Source organism: Pterocles gutturalis, unplaced genomic scaffold (genome assembly GCF_000699245.1).
Source record: "Pterocles gutturalis isolate BGI_N339 unplaced genomic scaffold, ASM69924v1 scaffold3122, whole genome shotgun sequence".
In the NCBI taxonomy this organism is placed as follows: Eukaryota; Metazoa; Chordata; class Aves; order Pterocliformes; family Pteroclidae; genus Pterocles; species Pterocles gutturalis.
The window spans coordinates 1-21,474 of record NW_010109923.1 but is presented as its reverse complement, the minus strand read 5'-3'; the positions used below and the strand labels follow the sequence as shown (position 1 = coordinate 21,474).

Below are 21,474 nucleotides of genomic sequence, written 5' to 3'. Positions count from 1 at the left end.
ACGGCCTGCCGATGCCAAGCAGCCGTGCTGGACCAGCACACGGAAAGACGAGCCACGTGGCTTTGCCTTTAAGCAAATAATTGCTCAGGCTGCTCCTTTCTCCCGCCTGGTTTCAGCGAGCGGGACTGTCGTGCGTGCTGGCTGTCAGCAGAGGAGAGGGATGGAGGCTGCGGTGCCCTGTGCTCCGTGCTGTGGGGCAGGGAGGTGAGTTAGGTGTGGGTCTGGGGGAGCACATGGAGGGTCCCCTTTGGTGCAGAGTGGGACTGTCACCCTGGCAGAGCAGGGCACTGCAGCACCTGGTGGCTCTGGAAGGAGACAGGCTGTTTGTAGGGCTCTTCAGCTGAGAAAGAGCCAGGTCTTGGATTAAAACTACCATCTTTGAGAACTGGCTTTGGGAGAGAATTCCTCTGGGAAATTCACTTGGCTTTCCTCCAAAACGGACAAGGCAGGGGAGGACAGGGACCACGGCCTCTGAGCAAAGATCCCTTCTGGTGCCAAGAGCCCAGAGGGCTGTGGCTGCAGAAAGAAAATTCCCAACGGCACAAGGTGAGTGCTCTGGGAAACAGCATCCACCCCTCCGGCTGCCGAGTGAGGTTTATGAACAGGGTTATGCTAAAAACCCAGCTGTGGCAGAAAGAGGATCCTGGGCTCTGCGGGGCTGCTCAGGGACGGGATGCTCAGCTGGTCCCACGGCTCTGCCATGGCCAGGGTCAGGGACTGCCCCAAGACCAGCACCCACGTCCCAGGGTCTGGAAAAAGGCTTTTTTTGGGAAGGTGTGGGGAGAGGTGTGCAGTGCAGAACTGGGGTCACTGCTCACCGTCAACTGTGCAAGGAAAGAGCAGTGGTGGAACTGGATTTTTCTTCTAGGTAGGTCGGGGAGAGAATTCCTCTGCCCCCACCCTGGGGTGTCCCAGCAGATCGGGGCTTCGGGCGGAGAAGCTGCTCCTGCCCATCCCAGTGCAGCACTGGGGGGGTGAAACAGCTCTGACAGGGCTTTGCTGGGCAGATGCAAAGGCCTGGGGAGCTGCAAAGGCAAAACCAAAGGTGCAACTGAAGCTTGGAAACCAGGGGGATTTCTCAACAGCTGAGAGAGGGTTTTCTGAAACGATTCTGGGCTCTGATTTACGCACCCAGATCTTTCTTTGGACACGCCATAAGTGGACTGGTGTGGACTTGGCCAGGTGGGTGGGGTGCAAGCAGCTGTCCTCCCAGCAGCCCCCCAAACCCACTCTCCCACCCATAAAACTTAATCAAGACTGACATCTTTCGGGCCCCGCAAAGAACAGCAGCAGCACGGGCAGCGAGCTGCCAGGGACAGACCGCGACTTTATTCTGTCTTTAAACATCGCAGATGGCATCTTCTCTAATATAATTGGAAAAATACTTTGCCTGGGTAAAATAGTATGTATATACTGTACAAAGACATAAGTTTAATATATCTTCCTATAAGTACATTTATACACATAAACCAGCATAAATTAGAAAAGGGACAAAGGGGTATATAAAATTCTGGTTACATAGAAATCCGATTAAATTAGCATTTACATTGTGGTTCTAACATATAGTTTGTTAAATATAGCGATACAGTACGTTGACACCCCACCCAGACACGAATTAAAACAAGGGGGGCCAGGTATTCACTTAAAACAGACCATAGGAAAAAGCAGTGGCCCACCTTAGATTTGGTTTGGTTTGGGGTTTTTTTTTTTTTCTTGTCTTGGGGACTCACAAATCTGTTCTTCGAAATTCCTGGCTTTTCCAAAGCACTTCCCAGCAGCTGTCCTACGCGCAGATGTTTGCTTCTCATCACGACCTCTTTGCTTGGCCCGGCTGACCTCCACGGCACAAGATTATCTACCAAAATCAAAACAGAACGGCCTTACTTTTCCCAGCAACAGGGTGTGTTTCAAGTTGGTTTTACGCACATGGGAGGAGAAGGGGGAGGGATGTCCCGCAGTGTTTTACTTTCCATCCAAAGGCAGTTTTGTGAGCGGTTTATTTATTTACTCTCCCCCTCCCCAAATTTACAGAGTCCTGGGAACAGGAACCATCTGGCTGGGGGACAAGCGTGTCCTGCCTCTAGCTGGCGCAGGGCTGAGCACAGCCACACTTGCGGGAGTTGGGTTCCTGGGGGTGAGGTCCGTTTGCCTGGCTAAGTCCTAAAACGTTCAGCTCCTGGCACGGCGGGAGGGGAAAGGTGTGTGCCGTGCATCACCACATCTCTCTGGGGTCTCCAGACGGAGACCAGAGTTTAACCCCTACGTTAGGCTGGATGAAGTGAGGGGAAGCTTAGCCTAAGTATCAGGAAAACCTTTGAGTGAAAGAGTAGAGACAGCTCCTCCTGGGACCTGTCTCTCCGTGGGCTTTGGGACCGTCACTGCCTCAGTTTTGAGCCACAAGACGTTGGCCTTGGATTGCACCTTTCCCAAGGGACCTCAGATAATGTACTGGTAAACCAGGCTTCATCCTGCAAGCCCCAGCTGCCCAAGATGCCTCTCCGAGCTACCCAGGCAGTGAGGAAGAAGAGGCCAGTTGGGTTCTGCCAAACTTGCTCATCCTCCGTGAAACATGATGATTAGAGATCTCCACTGCAAAATCTACGGCCTTTCGTCTGCTAACAGCCAACTGTGAGAAAGAAAAAATCACTTAAAATCATGAGGGTTGCATATCCATGGAGTGAAAACACCATCCAGCAAACCAGCCAGGAGGAACTTTGGGCAAATACTGATCCCGCAGAGCTGCAGATGTATCTGTGAACTTGTATTACGATGCGTGGTTTGGAGCAGGGGGGATGTGTCCGGACCCCACGCTGGGGCACTGATGGGGGGAGCATTTCTCCCCCCTGCAGACAGCAGCACTGTCTGACAATGTGAGAAGGATGGTTTGTAAGAGTGTGGATCAGTGAGGGGAAGCTGTCTTTGAGGAGCTGACTGCTGGACGCAATCGACCCTGAGTGAACGAAACAGCTCTTGGATAAAGCTTTCGCATCAGCTCTGCCCCCAGAGTGGACAGGCTCCAGCGTCCAGCCAAACGCAGGAAAAAGCACGAAGAAACCACCTTTCCTACTGAATCGCAGACGTTTTAAGAGAGATCCCCTGGCGTGCATTCCTCGGGTGCGCCCAGGCCATCTCGCTTGCTGAATCCTGCAGGATTTCTTTTGTCAAACCTCACAGTGTTACCCCAAAGCTGTTCTGCCCGTGCCTGGGTGGGGAGAGCCTCTACGGCGGCTCCTGAGCGTGGAGCCGGCTGAGCGGTGCCTGGCCCCAAGCACCTACAAACAGCTCCGACACCGCTGGACACCTCACCCACACTGGTGAACTCCCAAGAAAGTGGCAGGGAAGCAGAAGACAGCCGCTGTCACCGCAACCATGCACAGCCATGGGTTTGCTCTTCCCATCACACAAAGCCTCTGACCGCGCAGAGCAAGGGCGGCGCAGCCTCCACGGCTCCAGCACAGCACCGTGTCCTCCCCGGAGCCGTCAGCCTGCTGCCCATCTCCATAACACCTGAGCCCTTCCTGCATAAGATCAACAGTGGACCTGAAAGCATTTAATCCACCTCCTCAATGCAAGCAAGAGACGGAATCGAACTCCTTGGACCTCTTGCTGCAGGTCCTGGCGCAGTCAGGAGCAATGCCCACGTTCGGTCTGGTTGAGACCACGTTTTGTGAGCCCTCCTTGGGCTTCTCACCTCTTCTCTGCTCTGTCCCTCCTTCCTATTAATGAAGAGGCAGTTTTTGACAATCAACAACAGATTTTATGTTAGGCTGAAGCTGCTTTTCCTCGCTCCTAACAGCTGAGCCTCTGAAGTCTTGCTTGAGGCCAGGGGAAGGCAAGATGTTTCAAAATGGAGAGGAACTGCTGCGTCCGAGCACTGCTGCTTCTCCAAAAGTTTGTGTAAGTTCAAAGCCATACTCGTGGCGTGGGCTGCGGGTGAATATTCCATTTTGTCACAAGTTTTGAGGTTTTTTAAATGTCTTTTTGTTGCACACTGGAAAACAAACAAAACCCTTCCCATGTTTCCGCAAAGCAGAATGCTGTCAAAACATTTTTGTTGGATAAGGTCAGGTTTCCTCTCCCTCCTTCTCCGCACAGAAGGGACCGATGCCTGAAACCCCCCTTGAACGCGTCATTGAGACCGAACATCTCACTGCTGAGAAAACAGCAAAGTTCAGTGAAATCCAGAGCATCAAAACATCCCGACCAACTCTCCGTACGCAGCACCGCAGCGGGAGCCAGCGCCGCGCCAGCCAGCACACCAGAGGCAAAACATGTTACCGTCAGCAACAGAGGGGCAAACCCCAACTCCTATCTGCACAGACTTTATCTGGAAGCTCCAATTGCTAAGCCACCATATCAAGGAGTATTTTTGGAAAGCTCCTTCCCTCCCACACCGCCTCCTCCCTAACATTACACATGTCAGTCGCTCCGTCAGGTTAATTACAGCACAGGGTTTGACAGATCAAAGTTCATTTAATAAGGCACCCGCTGCTGTACAGCGGGGCTTTGGGGCTGTTAGACGGCTCAGTCCCAGCAGGAAAGCTCGTTCAGGAGCAGCGTGATTCCTCCTTGCTGGCATTTGCTTGTCCCCAAACCACGTGCTCAAGAGCAGGTTCATCGTAAGGAAGAAAAAGGATTTCTCTCTGGCCCTGCTGCTCCTCCCAGGGGCCACCAGCTTCTCCGTGGCCACACGACTTTGACCAGAGGGGACATGTTAAATATCCTTCTTGGGAACAACGAGAAAACTCTTGTTCTCAGTTTGCAGCAGGCTGTGGGACAGGTAAAAGAGAGCTGGTCTAAGGTTCATGATAGTTGAGTTGGGTTGAGGCAGTGTTGTTTCAAAGGGAGTCACGAGCTAGTCAGCTTTTATCTAAATAACACTTTGCATCGCTTAATGGGAAAGTGCCGCACAAAGGTCAGCCTCAGCACATGGAACAAATCCTGGGATCCCGATAAAAGATTTTACTTCCTCCTTTTCAGGCAAAACTCCAACAGCAGGATATTTAAAAATGGAGTAAGGGATACAAATGTCTGCCAAGCCTACAACTTGAAATCCATGACAACATTCTGCTGGGTTAATGCATCACTGTTACGTAGACACTGCTGATTACAGCCAGCTCAGAGCACGGTACCAACATCTGTCCATCTACGGGTTAGACTTATGCGTGTTTAATAGAGAAAGGAGCAGGAGAGACACTGCCAGGCTTAAGTTAGATTTTAAAAAGCCAATGTCTTCTTCCAATGGTAACTGAGAAAGTGTCATAGAAAAATCATAAACTGGTTTAAAACTGTTATGCCTTCCTTGTCAGTTAGCTTGGAAATGAAGAGACTGGTGAGGTTCGGGTTTGTTCCAGTTGCATCCCATAAACTAATACAACTGACTGTAAATGCAACAGAGAGTATTAAGTGTTTATCTCTAAATGATCGTATTGTTCAAATTAAAGCTATTCCTGGTAATACTGGAAATCTGTGCAAGGCACAGAGGTCAGACCTGGATCTGAACGACATTCTGCATCTGCACTTCATTCAACTGGCTTGTTCAGATCCATCTCTATTAGGTTTGACCAACTTTGCCCCATCCCGAGCTGCCATTTAGTGGGGGTGTAATTTTCCTGGCACTGTCCCTATAACTTAATTAGTTATTTTAGGCTTCACACTGAGCTGGGACAAGGGGCAATGGCATCTCTTCTGTAAGAGGTTAATACTTTCTTCTTAGCATGAGGGCTGAATTGCAGGTTTAGGGGTCCCGAATGCTCACAGGAGGAAACTCATTTTCGTCATCAAGACACACGGGTCCAGTTGCAAACTCATGCTCTGGGATAACCTCTCCTCGCAGGGCACCGCCGTCCTCCGAATAACCTGTCCACGTGAAAATACAAAATGTTACGGATTAATGGATGGAAGGAGGCTGGAAACAAACAGCAGAGACACTGTGTTATCACCTTTTTAGCACAGGGCTGCTTTCTCTGGCTTTGTTGGACTGCGGAAAAGAAAGGTTATCTCTATGGACCGCTACAGATTAGGGACTGGCCTGCAGGGCTAGCTCCCGTGGCAGAAGCTTTCCTCCTCCTGCTGTGAATGTAAGCACCAATTTCAGAGTAAGTACACATCTGGATGCGGACCTTAAGAGGTTAAGACTCAGGAATATAATGTGATAGTCACCCACTCTCCTCCTGCAATCATTTAGTGCTAGCTTTGTTAGGGCAAGGTGTGACAGGTTCGGGAGGATCTGCAGCAATTTTGCCACAAAAAATAGTGAGATCAGACTTCTACACCCACAGTTTCAGCTCCTGGAAACCAGCCTGGCAGCAGCTGCTGTCTGACAAACTGTGACGCTGGGCTGTGGTTTCTGCTCAGCTGGTGAGGCTGGTTGTGGCGCAGCTCGGCACAAGGAGGAGAAGCACTGGCAAGGGGTCCCGGGAGGGCCAGCAGAACATGCCTGGCCTGGTTTGGGGGCAGGAGATAACTGGGTGAGCTCCAGAGAGTCCTGCTGCCCCAGTCTACATTGTGCAAGTGGTGTTTCTGGTTGAACCCTTTGCAATTGGGAGACTTTCCACTTTGCCCCAGGTGTTTTTCTTGCTCCTGCGTGCAGAAGGGCAGCCACAAGGTTTACCTGGCATGGTCGAAGTTGAAGGCACTGTACTTTGTCTGGCTACAGTTGCTGCGTAAGATTGAGGTAATGGAGGCTGAAGGTCATTTTCTTTGTTCTCCTCCATCTTTCCTGAGCCAAGCAGACTAAATGGGAGAGCAAGAGAGGGGAGAAGTGTTAGTTCTGATCCCAACCATTCCTCCCCCAGCACCAGCTAAGACACGCACCCACATCCCCTTGGAGCACACCACCCATCCCCGTCCCCGCATCGGCACTGCCTGCAGCCCCGGCAGCGCTGCCGAGGAGCAGAGCATTGTGCTCTGCAAGGAAAGCAGGGGGGGAAGCAGAAGATAGGGAAAGCACTCCTTCGGCTAGAGGACAATGCTGGCACGAGAATAGAAGGGAACAGATTGACCACAAAAGCTTTAGGTTACAAAGGCAAACAGTGTTTCTAATCACAGAGGGGGCTCCAAAGGGCTTCCAACAGGAGCGGACTAGATGGGAAAAGCAGCGCTGGCTAGTTTAGGACGGAGTTTGAGCAGAGATATAGTATGATGTAACATAACTCATGACCCAAGGGCCCTTTTCAGTCCTCTGATGCTAAGAGGAACCCACATACGGTCGCTTCGGGACGGGAGCACGCGGGCGTCAGCGGTGGCTGAGGGCGGCGGGGCGGCCGGAGCACGCTGGACAGCGCAGCTTTGAAGTGCCGTTGTTTTGTGGCTTTTCGAAAAAGTGCTGGCATTTTCCTGGCTGTCAGCCACCTCCCGGCTTAGAGCACATGTAACATCCCACCCCACCCCAGAGGCTTCACATCTGGAGCCAAGTAGCCCAGATGTGTGTGTATGGGGGGGTTACGTGCTTAATCGAATTTGCATACAAACCCAACAGCGGCACGGAAGGCTCTGCTCTGGCACTGTGTGCCTGCAGGCATGCAGCTGTGCAGGGTTTTGTTTACAGAAGCTCCCAGCCTGGCTCCACATCATCCTACCCCCACAGTCAGCTCTCCAGCACCCACTCACACCCGGAGAAGGCGCTCAGCTCTCCTGCCACTGTGGTGGTCAGCGCTCTGCTGCTGGAGGCATCTCCTAAGGGCCAGCCTGCCCGCTTCTGCTAAGCTGAGATGTCCCACAACTGCCCCGGGATCTGAGATGTTTCTGGTTTCTTCTACAAGAAGCCCCATGTCCCTGCCTGCTGACATGGTTCCCATCCACATCTGTTGGGTGAGGCGGCTAAAATCACAAAGTCAGTTCTAATGTTCTTGCTCCTACAGCTCCATTTTGTGCTTTCAGGTGAAATTTCCCATAAGTTTTTAAAAGATCAGCCTCTGTATCAGATGTGTCTGGAGGTACAGTTACCTGTGCTTCTTAATTAAGACACACTCCCCTCCATCCTGCGGGTCCAAGTTATAGATATAGAGGTGTCCATCTGACGTAGTCACCAACAGTCGAGGCAGCTTCTGAATCCTAGTGAGAAAAGCCTCATGAGCCCAAACACATCTGCACTCGCACACAGATACAGCATGTATCCATGCTGTGTGCTCTGCAGGCACGGGTGCAAGATAAGGGGCCGCAGCGGTGGTGTTCTGCAGAGATAGCTGGGTCTGCTCGCAGGCTGGCGTGGCAGAGGGGACACAGATGTCAATACGTACGTGGAGAGGGCACAGATGTTCCTTTGTCCGGAGATGTTCAGGCGAACAGTGGCGAAGGCTCGATCCTGGTTCATCATGCCCGATACCTGAGCAGGGAGGTAGTTGGTAGCAGCCTGGAACATCTTTCCCATGTACCCACTCCAGGTTGGAGGCTCTTCTGGCCGGCTGAGGGGGTCACAAAGCAGCATCAGTGGGGCTACCACCATCAGCCGTGACAAAACAGACCAGGAACTGAAATGATCCTGATCTCAGCTACACAAAGGCTTTCTTTGGAGTGCCTGCATGCATCGTGCACCAGCCTAGCTGGGAAGGAGGCAGGGGACAGTGGCAGCTGATGAACACAGAGCAGGCTGACAGCAGGGATGCAGTGTGTAGCTTTTCCAAGGAGTGAATCCCACAGGACGCAAAGCCAGAGAGACGCTTTGCAGCTGGTATTTCTCATGGGGAGCATGTGGTGAGGAAATGGAGGCCAGCTGCGTACAGGCAGATGTCTGAAGCAGAGCCACCCCCCGGCAGGCAGGTTACCCAGGCTCACCCCTCACCTGTCAGTGAGATGCTCCAGTTTAAAGATGTGCACAGTCTCCGTGTTGCTGGAAGCACAGAGGAACTGGGAATCCATGCTGAACACCAGAGAGCTGATGTTCACATACCTAGGGCCAAGCAAAGACAGGACCGGTCACCTCATGGCATACTTTTCGAGGGGAACAGCTCAGATCTGCTCACAGAGAAGAGGACGGAGAGGAAGGAGACCCATAGACCCTGTCTGGCTGCTGCTGAGCCCATGGGCTGACCAACTAGCAATTCCCTAATTCCTTTGCTCAGCAGAGCTGGGGGTAGCCCCGAGGCAGTGACAGCCAGAGAGGTGGCAATGTCCTTGCTCACAGAGCTGTCTGTGAACATCTGTGACAGCCTCGCTACAGCAACTAAAGCTGCTGGTGCTGCACAGGCCAGGGAGGATGTCCAAAGCGCTGGTAGGCGGATGCATGCGGTATCTGCTCCTGTGCAAGCTCATTAGGACTGGGGTGTCTCGGTCATGGCAGGCTTTGTACTTACAGAAGTGGGTGAAAAATCACAGGCAGGTCAGGGATGGGGAGGAGGCTAAAGTCAGGAAAAGATCTGAAAACATTTGCAGGAGTCTGCAGAAGGGCAGCAACAGTCCATCCCCACCATCGAGACTTGGGTTCTGTGCAAATGATTTAGTAGTTTCAAAACACCTCCTCTGAGAGGGCAAGAGTTGGGCTGGCAACTTTGGGGACTTCATTATTTCAAGTAAGAAACAAGAAAGGACAGAGTAAATGTACAGAATCTAGCTCTGTTCTCTGCAATCACCCTGTTCTGCGAGACACTGAATTGAATCACTAAACTTGCCGGAGGCAGCTGGGCGCAGCGTGGCTGTCTGGCACAATGACATTTCTATCTCATACGTTCGCTTTTGTTTTCTCTCTGCAAAAGATGCCAAAGCCACCAGGATCTGACGTTGCCGTCCCTGTGTTTACATTTCTGCTCCAGGAGCCCTGTGTGTACTTGTCACCAAGAGAAGAATGAACTGACCTTTTCATCCCTCTCCGGAATTCATAGAGCTTTTGCCCACCAGGAATGGAAAATACACGAATGACTGTGCCCTGCAAAAAATGCAAATGGAAAGATCATGCAGGAGCAGGGCAAAGAGCATGAGCTCTTTCTCCGACACACCCAGGAAACTCAGGACATGCAAAGGCCCCTCCTGTTTACCAGCCACCAGCTGGGGTCAATCTGAACCCAATATACTGGCCTCTGACACGCAAAGGTTGTTTCAGTGCCCCTCCTCTGCTGTCTGTGTTTAAGAACAGGGCTGCTTGGGGGTCCTGCTCCCCATGCTCCAGGCAGCCGATGTGCCAGAGCTGGCTGGGACCCCCCGCCAGGCGTGGGCTGAGCGCGCAGGCAGCGGGGAGGGTGCTCGCAGCGGTGCTCACTCACTTTTTCAGATGCGCTTGCCAGCTTGGAGCCGGTGGAGTTGAAGGCGAGAGCAGCCAGAGGCCCGTCATGGGCAGGAATGGTGCAGGCTGTTTTCTGTGGGGCAGAAGGGAATGTCGGTGCAGAGAGATACGCGGGTGCTCGGACTGTGCAAAGGCAGAGCGTTCCCTGCCTCGCGCCCTATCCAGCCCTGCTGATATGGATTCATGGGATCATATCGCATTTATGGTATCCCTTCAGCATCCTCAGCATTTATTATCTCTGCCCTGCCTTGAGCTCCCTCCCCACCTGGTACAGCTGCTGTGATTACAGAAAGCTTGTTTTGGGGGCAGAGGTCCTCAGCTCCCCACCTCTCCAGGATGCGGGATCGCGCCTGCACCCTCTCTGCAGCCTGGCATCTCTTTGTGCGGGGACAGAGCTGGTCCCCCTGCAATTCCCTTGGCTGTACAGCAAATCCACCTCCCTGATGCCTGCAGGAGCCCACACCCTCGCTATAACTCGCACGGCAGCAGCGTGTTTTCCCCTTGCGCTCTGCTCCTCCCATGCTGCGGATCCTTAGCTGCCGCTGCACGTACAGAGCCACAGCCTTATGTAATCCAAAGCCCTGGCATAAACAGCAGATAATCATGACCCTGCTTCCAGCCAGGGACAAATTTCCTGAGGGGACTTTGGACACCTCACCCTCTCGGTGACTTTGGGTCCAGCATCCCTTCCAGCCTGCAGCGTGGCAAAGCAGCTGCTCCTGGTCCTGCGCTGCACCTGCAGCAGCTCCAGCCCTCCCTGAGCCATCATTCTCATGGGATATGCTGCTGAAGCTCCTATAGGAACCAACTCCCTATAGAAACCCTTGTGTCAGCCTGGCAGCGGCCCTCGGGCTGTTGGGTAATGGGTCTCGTTTCCCTTAATATCCTGTCCTGGGAGAGGGATGTCCTGATCTCAAAGAGGCTGGCTGCTTCGCATGGCATCCACGCAAGGCAGACAGGGAACTGCCCTGGGCAATTCCCTTGCAGTCTAGCTCCATGAAGTGTATTTTTTCATCCGTCCCAAAGGCCCTGTTGGCTCTGCTGTGGTTCTGTTTGTTTTCAGTCCCTGCTGGTATCCAAATGGGTGAGCTTTGCACTTACCAAAGTATTTCCGTCATACAGCACGATCTCTCCGCTGGTCCCGCTGCCGGGATAAGCCAAGTAGGAGTTGGCGTGGTTGATCGAGAGAGCGCACAGACCTGGCAAGGGCGAGAGGGACGCAGCTGAGGTTGTTTGCTGGTGGAGGCCAGAAAGCAGAAACGCGGCCATGGACACCACGGGGGGTTCTAGCTGTGTCTCATTTTGGGGCAGTGGCCGGCTGCACTGGCAATGCTTCGGCCGTGGGGACACCTGCTGGTATGGGACAGAACGGCTCCCTTCTCCCTGCCACCCTCCTCCCAAACCCCGCTCGCACGGAGCCCGGATCCTGCTTTTGGGCACGGTCTTGGCTTCTCCCCCTTAATCATCCCCTTTGAGAAGGCAAGAGGAGGTGCATGAGACACATCTTGGTCTCAGGGCTGGCAGGACTCGTGTCCCGGCACATCTGGGCACCTCCAGATGTGCGCAGGGTGTGTGTAGGTGCTGGGTCAGAAGCTGAGATGAGCGGTGCAGCGTGAACACAGCCCTGGTATGAAGCCTGGCAATGAAGGCTGGCGTGGAGAGGCAGCAGCCAGGCAGCACCGTCTCCTTTTATTCTGAACAGCAAAGGGAAGCAAAGAAAGAAAAAGAAAATGCCACCGTTGCGCAGGGAGTTTCTGGCTGACAAGGAACTTGAACCTAGCTAAATGTTAACCACCGAGGGAATCCCTCCCCATAACAGCCATCTGGTTTTATGCCAACGTGAGCATAAAGAATCCCAAACTGCCCTTTTCAAGTGAGCAGGAATTACAGGATGAGACAGGGATAGATGGATGGATGGATGGATGGATGGATGGATGCGTGCGTGGGTACATCCATCCGCCTGTCCTCTGGGTGACCTTGGAAAAAAGCATCTCTTCCTGCCTCTCATTTCTGCTCCTGGCTGAGGACCCATCCCGGTGAATCCTGTCACATACAGACACGGGTCTTGCTTCCTGCACCACATCCGCGTGCTCACAGCCCTCCCAAATCCGACTCAAGGCTTCAGCATGACCTGAGCTTCCTGGCCCCCGCCGGGGGGTCCCACCTAGTCCCACGTTTGGAGGAAGCCGCAGGGTTAAAGGCTGCGGGGGATGCTGCCATGTCCCCAAACAGGACACCCGCACGCATGCACGTATATACGCAGGGACACAGGGATGATAGCACACATGCCGTGCAACCCGTCCTGTCAGGACACGGCCCTGGCGCGAGCCCAGCAGCGGGGAAGGATCGGCTGCAGCTCTCATTTTAGGTCATTGTTTATAACTAAAGAAAGAGCCCGCAGCGGAGCCAGGAGCTGCAGGATCGGCCAGGCGCCCCAGGGATCCACTCCCTATCAATCAGAGGCATTTACATCCTGCCAGGCACAGCACGCACCGCACCGGGGAGAAGAGGCACAGCAGGGGCAAAGTGCAATTAAAAGGCACCCAGAGAAAAGGGGGGTAGGAGGCAGAGAGAGCCCAGAGAGTGCTCACGATGAGCAAGGGTGTCTTTTCAGGATGGTCTTCCCCCAGCCCAGGCGGCACGGGGGGGATCAGCGCAGCCCTTTCTCTAAGCGGAGGATCTAGAGAAGACTCAAACTAAACAAAGCAAGCTCTGAGCGGCTGGGGTCCCGCTGCCTCTGCTCTCGCCTGGCTGGGAGAGGCAGCCGGGAAACCAGGCCAGGGGAAAACACAGATGTGAGTGTACTGGGCTGACCTCAGGGACGCACAAAGAACAAGGATCACAAGGGACACGGGTGGCCTTTGAAGATGCTCCTCTGCAGGCTCAGGAGGGAGGAGGCAGGCTGGTGCTGCTCAGGGTGGCACCTCTGGCAATGCCACATTGCAGGTGGCTTCCTTGAGCAGCATAGAAAAAAAGCTACTGCATCCCAGAAGCATGGCCATGTCCCCAAGCCAGCAGGTCCAGGCAGATCTGGGGCTTGCGGGGAGCCATATGAGGTGGCTTCCAAAGTCATCCCCAAGATGTGCCCTCATGGCACGCACATCAGCGCGAGCACTGTGACCTCCTTGGTGCAAATCCTGCCCCTGACATGAGCCACATGAAAAACAACAAGCTTGAGCACACATGAAGAACGAATGCCCACCATGGGCATTTTCCTCTCCTGGGTGGGATAGGCTGGACCGGGAGCCAGGTCCTGGGCAGGACCAGACAGGGATCTCCCTGTGTGCATCCTACACCCCCTCACCACAGATCCCCGCTCCGAAAAGCGTTGTCCAAAGTGCAGTGAGGCTGGACTGCCTGGGCCTCCTGGACACGCTGTCCTCGAGGTCAGGCTTGGGACAAAAGCAGATGGTTGAGGGACAAAGGGAGCACGCGTGGCACAGCGCTTGTCACAGCTCATGTCAATGACAGCTGCTGCAGTTAAAGGGTTTTAAAAAATTAAGCCGCTATGAAGCCCTGTGATCCGCAGCAGCCCTGGCCCGGTGAGCGCCGATTGCTGCTGCTCTTAAACCATCAGCTGATGGTTCAGCCCCGCTGCAGAGCAGCTCCAAGGCTGGGTATCCCTGCCCTTCCTGCTGCTGCTGGGCTTTCTCGAGAAGGTTTTAAACTTTAATTATATTTGCAGTATTTAGTATGTTTAATCCATATGGAGAGGCCATCTGTTGAGACCTGAAGTAGGTCAGGAGAGCTGCCGGAAGAGCTTTTCCAGGCGTGAGCACATCAGCAACTTCCCCATCAACCACCCGTGAAACGATGCCGCAGCCGGCGACCGAGCGGGATATCACAGCAATGCACGGCAGCGCTGCCGCGGGCGCTCGGCCAAGTTTCCCTCTCCACGGCTAAAAATAGCTCCTCTCCCATGAGCAGGAAAGCCGGATTCACCCTGCGCTGCACAGAGAGGATCTGTTCTGCAGCCACCTGCCCTGCCCCCTGGGTTTGCAGCGTCTATGGAATAAAATAAGGTGGCAGCCCGGGCTCCTGGGAACTCCCTGGCAGGGAGTTAGCACTGTGCCTGGCTGTGTTTTCTGCCTCAAGTAACGGTTCACAGTGCTAACCACTTTGACCCCAAGTAACAACAAGAGCTTTCTGCCTTAGCAGAGCAATGCATGTCCAAGGGGGAGAGAGAACGTGGGTGAACCGTGGGTCTGCAGGGAGTGCCGAGCTCTGCAGCATGGCAGGATGCTGCAAACTCACACCAGCAGCGTCAGGAACAGGGGCTCCTCTGTCCGGAGAGCAAAAACTCCACGGGACCCTCTGACACTGGTAATGCTGAAGGAAGGGCAGGCAGCACCAGAGGGAAAGTTTCAAGTTGTCCAGTATGTGGAGGGAAACTTGCAGTCCTGGCTTGCCTTACAGCTTTCCGCTTGGGAAAGAGAATAAAGGCACAATGCTGCGGGAAGCTGGGAGCTGCACAGACATCCCACGTGGGGACAGAAGGGACCGAACCTGGGAGGTGAAGTCAAACCATGCTGACCATTTCTGCTCTCCCTAGCCAGACTGACTGCCTCCATGCACGTCTGGCTCCCCAGTGCTGAACTGGGATACACAAAGCACAGGCTGGTTTAAATCTAACACAAGTGTTGTGGCTCTACAAAGCTCCTCCAGAGCTGATGTCTCTTTTCTCACACGGCTCTCCCGTGCTTACCTGTTGTATTTGGAGGCGTATCCAGGATAGTCTTCAACAGCTTCATGTCCTTAATGTTGTGGATGTAAATTGACTCCTCCAGGCAAACCACCAGCCTCTGCAAGGACACAAGGGACATGCACAGAACCTCTCCAGCACAGGCACGGTGCCTCTGTCTGCTGCTCCCACAGCTCACAAACCCAAATCTTCACTGTCAGAAAAACTCAACAGGAATTTCTCACACTCTGAAACGTAACAGAAACCTGATCTCTTCTGCTTCTCCGTCCCCTCTCACTTGACAACCTTTGATTTTGTATGACTCTGCCTTTGAGAGCTGCCTGTGTCTGGTCTTGCTTTAGAAGCAGATAAAACATCAGGACTACTTCTCTGCTACCCTAAGAGCTGATCTGCCACATCCCCAGACCACAGGAACAGGAAGACACGTCAGGGTTATACCCTAGCCACGGTGCCTTGATTGCCATCCATTCCTACCCCAACATTTCTTTGCAGTTCTTTTTGTGGCAAATTACTTTTTGATGATAAACACCAGGCAGCAGAGACCCTGCCAGTCTTGCTCCTCAGTATGCCTACAGATGGGATTACGTGCCCCTTGCCCTGACTTTTTCCTGAATTGGGACTGAAGATTTAGGTGATGGGCCTCCCGCTGCTGCATCTGTTCAGTAAATTAATGTTTCTTCTTCCCATTCGGCATCAGCTGGCCAGACTCTGCTTTATGTGCCCTGAGCTGTGCAGCAACCTGCATAAACACTGGGCTGGGGACATCTGGTCAGGGACAGTCATGGTGGTTAGTGCTTTGCACTGAGGGTTTACACCACCTTGGCAGACGGGCAGGGTATTTCCCAGTTAATGTGCTCGTACCTCTTCCACCGAGCTCATCAGAAACACCCAGCCACGAGGCAACCGCTAAGAAAGGAGCTGCCAAGCGATGGGAGGAAAGGCAGAAAGGAAAAAAGAAGTCTAATGCTCTACCCTTAGCACTGGGCCACCATCTCTGTGACCGCTCAGCTTTGTGTCTCAGCTTGGTCCAGGTCTCTATGTGTTCCCACAGAGACATTTCACACAGAGGTGACCGCTCAGCTTTGTGTCTCAGCTTGGTCTGGGTCTCTATGCGTTCCCACAGAGACGTTTCACACAGAGGCTTATTTTGGGACCAGGCTTTGGATCTGGCTGCAGGGTTGTGCTTTCTAAGTCCAGCGAGCGCACAGTTCCACCTACGTTAGTGCCAGGTGTCCAGAAGCGCCGAAAACCTCCCAATAAAAATGTTAAGGCCAGAGTCCATCCAGGCTCCTGACGCTGGAGCACCCAAATCCATGTACAGGAAACCTCCAACTCTTTAGAAATGAGGCCACTTATTTAGCATCTAAATGTGGAGCTTAGTCACTAACTTGAAACACCCACATTAGAAAATCTTTGCCTTGCTCCACCATTACTCTCGGATCATTTTTTTATTCCTGCTAACCACAGCATCTGGGGCTGTGTCAGAGCTTTTTTGCATTTCCAGGAAGACTTTGCCTTTTCTACAGTAAAAAGCATCAACTTGCTAGCAGAGACTGTCAGAGTAATATTTAGACAGCTGATTTCGGCAAAGCCACCGCGTGCTTTCCCAGAACTACAAAACGCGCTGCTATTGATGTACAGGTGAAGGGAGGTTTCCAGAGGATGGCAAAGCAGCAGCCAGAGCTGCAGCAAGAGATGCTGGCACTGACTGGGGCAAAATCCAGGAAAGTGATGGGGGTGGGAGGTGAACAGGCAAAGGAGGCTGGGACAAGCTCACCAGGACTGGGAGAGGGCGGGTTCTCTCCTCCTGCCTGCCATGGCAGCCCTGTTAATGTCAGTGCAAACCCTGTTGAGATGAGGAATGGGTTTTATCCTCACTGTGCGCACAGACGGAGCCTCAGAAGAGGTGCCTGGTGTTGTGATGGCTACACAGGGCTCAAGGCGCTGCGTCCTGTACAAAATGTTGCTGCTTGCCAGTGTTTTTCTTTAGTACTTCAGTTTGACACTAATTGGGTTAGATAACTGAGTTGTGTGTTGAGGATTTAAATGTGCTGGGTATGGACACAGCAAAAAAACCGTATTGAATCTCTCCAAAGAGCTCAGCAGGGTTTCAGCAGTGAATGAAAACCCAGGGAGGTGATGGGAGAGCTTCCCACCAGTCCCACAGCACAGCCTCATTCCCTCTTTGAGACAACTCACCGTTTACTGCACCACACTCAGGAGTTATAAGGGAGCTTGGAACAAAGAATTCCCATGGACCAGCAACAACCCAGGGACTCGCTCACTTGCACAATGAGGACTTTTTCATAGATGAAATTGAAACACGCACTGTTTGTTTGAGACCTGTTCCTGGTTTATTTGCCACCGTTTTCCTGTGTTAATGCCTTGGATGGGATCTGTCCTTCTTCAGACTTTGAACGAAGTCCAGCTTTCGTACAGAAGCCCAGGCAAGGGGCTCAAATGTCACAGCACACGTGGAACCTGACTGCCACCAGCTTAAATCTTGAATGTAGATTGAAACAGTGATTTATTTTCTATCTACTCAAGTATCTGCGGCACCTTTGAATCTCTCCAGGTGTGTCTGTGTTACAGCTAGAGGATGAGCTCAGCCCAGGATTGGAACCCAAGCTCATAAAGCAGCCAAGGCACTCGGATGCATCGTCTCCAGGCAATCTCCAGAGCAGCACATGGGGAAAAGCCTGAAGTTATTTTATTCTCACTCTAATCTAGAGATGCTAAGCAGAACCTCCCAGTTTGTTTTTACACATATACATCTACCTGCAACTCAAAGGAAGTCCTTATTTTGTCAGCTCTGTTGTAAGTTTAAGTGAAAAAAATCAATTTAGGACAGATTTAATTGTAGTACAGGAACCTCTGGTCAAACACAGCTTTACTGGAAACTCAACCCAGAGTTTCCTTACAGGAGAGCCTTGCTGCAGGACTCACTGTTGCTAACTGAGGAGAGGCTGATTATATACAATTACACAGACTGCTTATTTCTTCATTGTAAAATGTCGTCTGCTTCTTATGGCATACACTTCAAAAATAATTATGGGAAAAAAAGAAAAGATGACTTAAAATGCTCCAAAAGGGTTCAGGGCTGCACGAGGTTGTGTCAGTTCAGATAATAACACTCTAATAGCCTTCTTCTAAGTGGCCTGGATGTCTTCTATGCCTTTAAAAATAAAACAAGGCTGCTAGCAGCACTTGAGAAGCAGCCTTTCGCCTCATCCACAGAGTTCAAGTTACTCTTGGGTTTTGTTACCAGCTTTGAAGGTCTCATTTGCAACCAAGATGGCAGAGGTGGCCCTGAAGTCAGGATGTGGAATCCAAGGGAGGGAGGGAGGAAGATGAAAAGGTGTTTTTTTGGCAGAGCTGCATGCTGAATAGGCAAGGAGGCAGCCAACAAAAAGCCTTTGTGTAACTGCTACAAAAACAAGGTCTTAGCTTCATTTTACTGAAGCAAACAGTCGTGGAAGATGACATCCAGAGCCATCCTGCTCCTCTGTCAGAGGTCACCAAGCCCAAAGAGGGGCTGACAGAAGAGGACAGGTACCCACCTACTCCTCCAGTCCCACTCCCCAGTCTCTGTGCAAACCTACCCAGGCTGCCAGCGGGGTCTCAGCTGGAAAGTCAACACCAGCAAAGAGCCAGAGTGGGAGAACCCTAGCTAACCCCCTTCCCCAGCTTCTTACCTGGCGATTCAGCCGGATGGACAGTATGTTACTGGAATAGCTGTAGTTGCAGATCTCTGTCCCTTTCTTGAAGTGGTAGACATTCATTTGCTGTGGCTTGGCACGACTGACCACAACCACAAGGCTGCTGGAGAACAGACGCTCCACGATGTAAACATCTGGGATTTCATCTGGGCACAGAAGGAAAGCAAGACAGAGTCTTTAGCTTGGCTCATGGTTGGTTTGTTTGCAGCAACCAGTAAAACTCAACTCAGGAGGGAATCAGGTTCGAATGCGCAGTGCTAAGGTGTGCAACATCTGCTTTTGTTAAAAATTTCTCATACCGAGCACAAAGCATTTAGGTCAGAGCAGGAAGGAGTTAATAAACCTTCCCCTGAAGGCAGAATTAAGCCAGCTCCCTTTGACAGTGATGTTGGGCTTCTCCTAGGCAGGGCCCTCCAGCTGCAGTTAATCCTTAGGAAGGGCATATAAAAAGGATAAGCTCAGCCTTAGGAAGAGAGGTTCAGCATGGTCAGGGACTTTCCTGGAGGGAGTGACCAAGCCAGAACTTACTGAGGTGAGGAAGGAGCTGTGTGTAACTCACTGTTTATTCTGCATAGTGTCTGATTTCTCCTGGCTGATGTGTTTAAGCCTTCCCTGTCACGGGGCTTGTGGTCTCTAGAGAGCTCAGGCATGGCTGTGGTGACCAGTGGTGTGTCTTGCAGAGATCATGTTTGGGATGACTCTTGTTGCATTGAGGAGGTACCATTACAATGGTCCTGGTGGACCTGCCCCTAAATCATCAGGGACTATGACTCTTGTGTAGATAGCTCTGAAGGGCACTCAGTGCTTGAGCTGTCCTGCCCTGGAGGTACAGCGCCTGCTTGTGTCTCAGCTCATCACCCTGTGTCACCAGCAGGTATCTGCTGCTTTCTGACTCTGGGTACAATCCAAACTCCTAAATAACTTCAAAATAAGCAGATGGCTTGCTGCTGTATAGGAGCTGAGTTACCCTGTGGGGTACAGTGGGTACCCTGATGATACAGTTATGTCTGATTGCTGAGGTTCCCTCTCTAGCTAGTGGAGAGAGATTAGTATCTCCCAGCTGGGAGGGATATCTTTGGTGTATCTCAGTTGAAACACTTCTGGCCATGGCCTGAACCAGACTAGAGTATGTGCTTTGAGGCCTGACTTGTTTCAGGCTGTTAAGTGTGCTGCGGGCTGCTCTGAGCACCCCCAACAGATGAAAGCCTGCTGTGGATGGCCTTCCATGGGAAACCTGTTAGGCATCTTGCTTGTAAATACCACCCTAGACTAAAAGCCTGCAAGTTATTCAGCACCTGTGCTGGGTTTCTGCAGTCTCCTGCCTGTGTATCTGAAACATGCTGGTGGTCCACTGCCTCTGAATGCTGGTTTGCAGGACAAAAACTGCTGCTGTCAGACTGACAGCAGTGAAAAAGAAGCTGGACTCTACACTTGTAGGATTCCTTCAACTCTGTTAAAGTACTGCTGACTGTTCAGGAGCTTCTCCAAGGCTGCAGCTTACTGTAAAGGCTGCTGTGCCCAGGGCAAGAGCTGGAGCTGTTCCTCTCCTGATATGGGTACAGCAGAAATGGATGTCACCCCTGCAGCAGCAGTGAGCAGAATCAAGGCAGGCTGAAGTGCAGTAATACAGGTCAAGTCTGTCAGCCAATGTTCCACTGCAGCAAAACAGGAGACTTACTGCTTTCGTGGACCTGGTCCAGTTGCTCCACAGAACTTAGGGAGAAAAGCCTGTATCCAGTTGTGGTTCCAATTGCCAGGGAGCTGCAAAGACACGACAAAAGCTTGCTAGTTGAGATCTCTCAACCTAAAGCATATAAGGTCACAAATTCAAGAATCCTGCTTTCCATCTGAGGCTGTTGCACCCTACAGAAGGCTCACAGGATCCCCGTGAGACAGCAAACTCTCATGCATTTGTGTGTTGCTGGAGGAACAAACAGCCATGCCTCTACCTGGGAGGCTGTACACAGGACCTTGGGGACATAAAGGGGAGCTGTTACCTAAGCAAGGAGCTGATCCATCTACACTGACTTAGGAGGGCTGTGGGAGCCTTGCTCTGGCTGCTAATGGCAGTGGGTGCAGGCACGTAACACAAGAGGCAGTCATGCCAAGCCCTGGCTCTGCTCGGTTCCAGATATAGTAAGCAGCAACATCTAGGTCTTAAATCAGTAGCTAGCCCAGAATACCAACTGGTGGTGGTGGCAGCCAGCAGGCTCACGTCAGCAGCACATCACCACCCATCAAAGCATTCTTTGTTGGGACACAATAAATGCAAAGATAAGGATATCTCCAGGTGTGAGGCTGGTATCTGTGATTCTTATCTTGTAGCCCATGATCTGGGCTGATCTTGGCTCTGGGCTATGATTGCCAGTGTGGTTCACTGCTTCAGGATGTTTGTCCCACTGGGAAATGGTTCTTACGTGACTACCTTTGAAGCAGGTAAACCACAGGTTAGCCATGGTATAAGGGCAGGAGGCTCCTAGGAAACCCTCTGTAGTTGTGGGGTGGTGGCACTTCAGCACCAGCTGCTCCAGGAGCCTGGTGGGGCTCTTGGCACAGAGCCCTGGGTGACTTTGCCACTGACAGAGTGGCCACAGCCAAACATGGGTGTGGAGGGATGTCAGCAGGCACAGCCCTGGGAGAAACCTGCTTCTCTGCCCATCCAGAAATCCCCCCGGTGGGGGGGGGGGGCAAAACTGGCCGTTCCTCTGGACCTGCTGCCTCCCTTGGACCCCCAACACCCAACCTGGGGGCATTGGGGATGTCCACGGAGAGCCAGGTGTCCCCAAAAGGGGGGCAGGGCCTCGTGGGGCCAAGGGACCCCCCAGCTGGGGAGAACA

General features: G+C 52.3%; 1 protein-coding gene across 1 annotated transcript; it reads right to left on the bottom strand.

The window, feature by feature from the left end:
- Positions 1-1,307: 1,307 nt before the first annotated feature.
- WIPI1 (WD repeat domain, phosphoinositide interacting 1) lies at positions 1,308-20,398 on the bottom strand (the record flags this gene model as incomplete). Its single annotated transcript, XM_010073118.1, has 12 exons — positions 1,308-1,855; positions 5,759-5,859; positions 6,614-6,735; positions 7,948-8,055; positions 8,241-8,405; positions 8,783-8,890; positions 9,792-9,862; positions 10,197-10,289; positions 11,318-11,415; positions 14,922-15,018; positions 18,614-18,783; positions 20,316-20,398. Coding segments are annotated over 12 exons (1,264 nt in total), but the record flags the coding sequence as incomplete, so codon positions are not given.
- Positions 20,399-21,474: the final 1,076 nt, after the last annotated feature.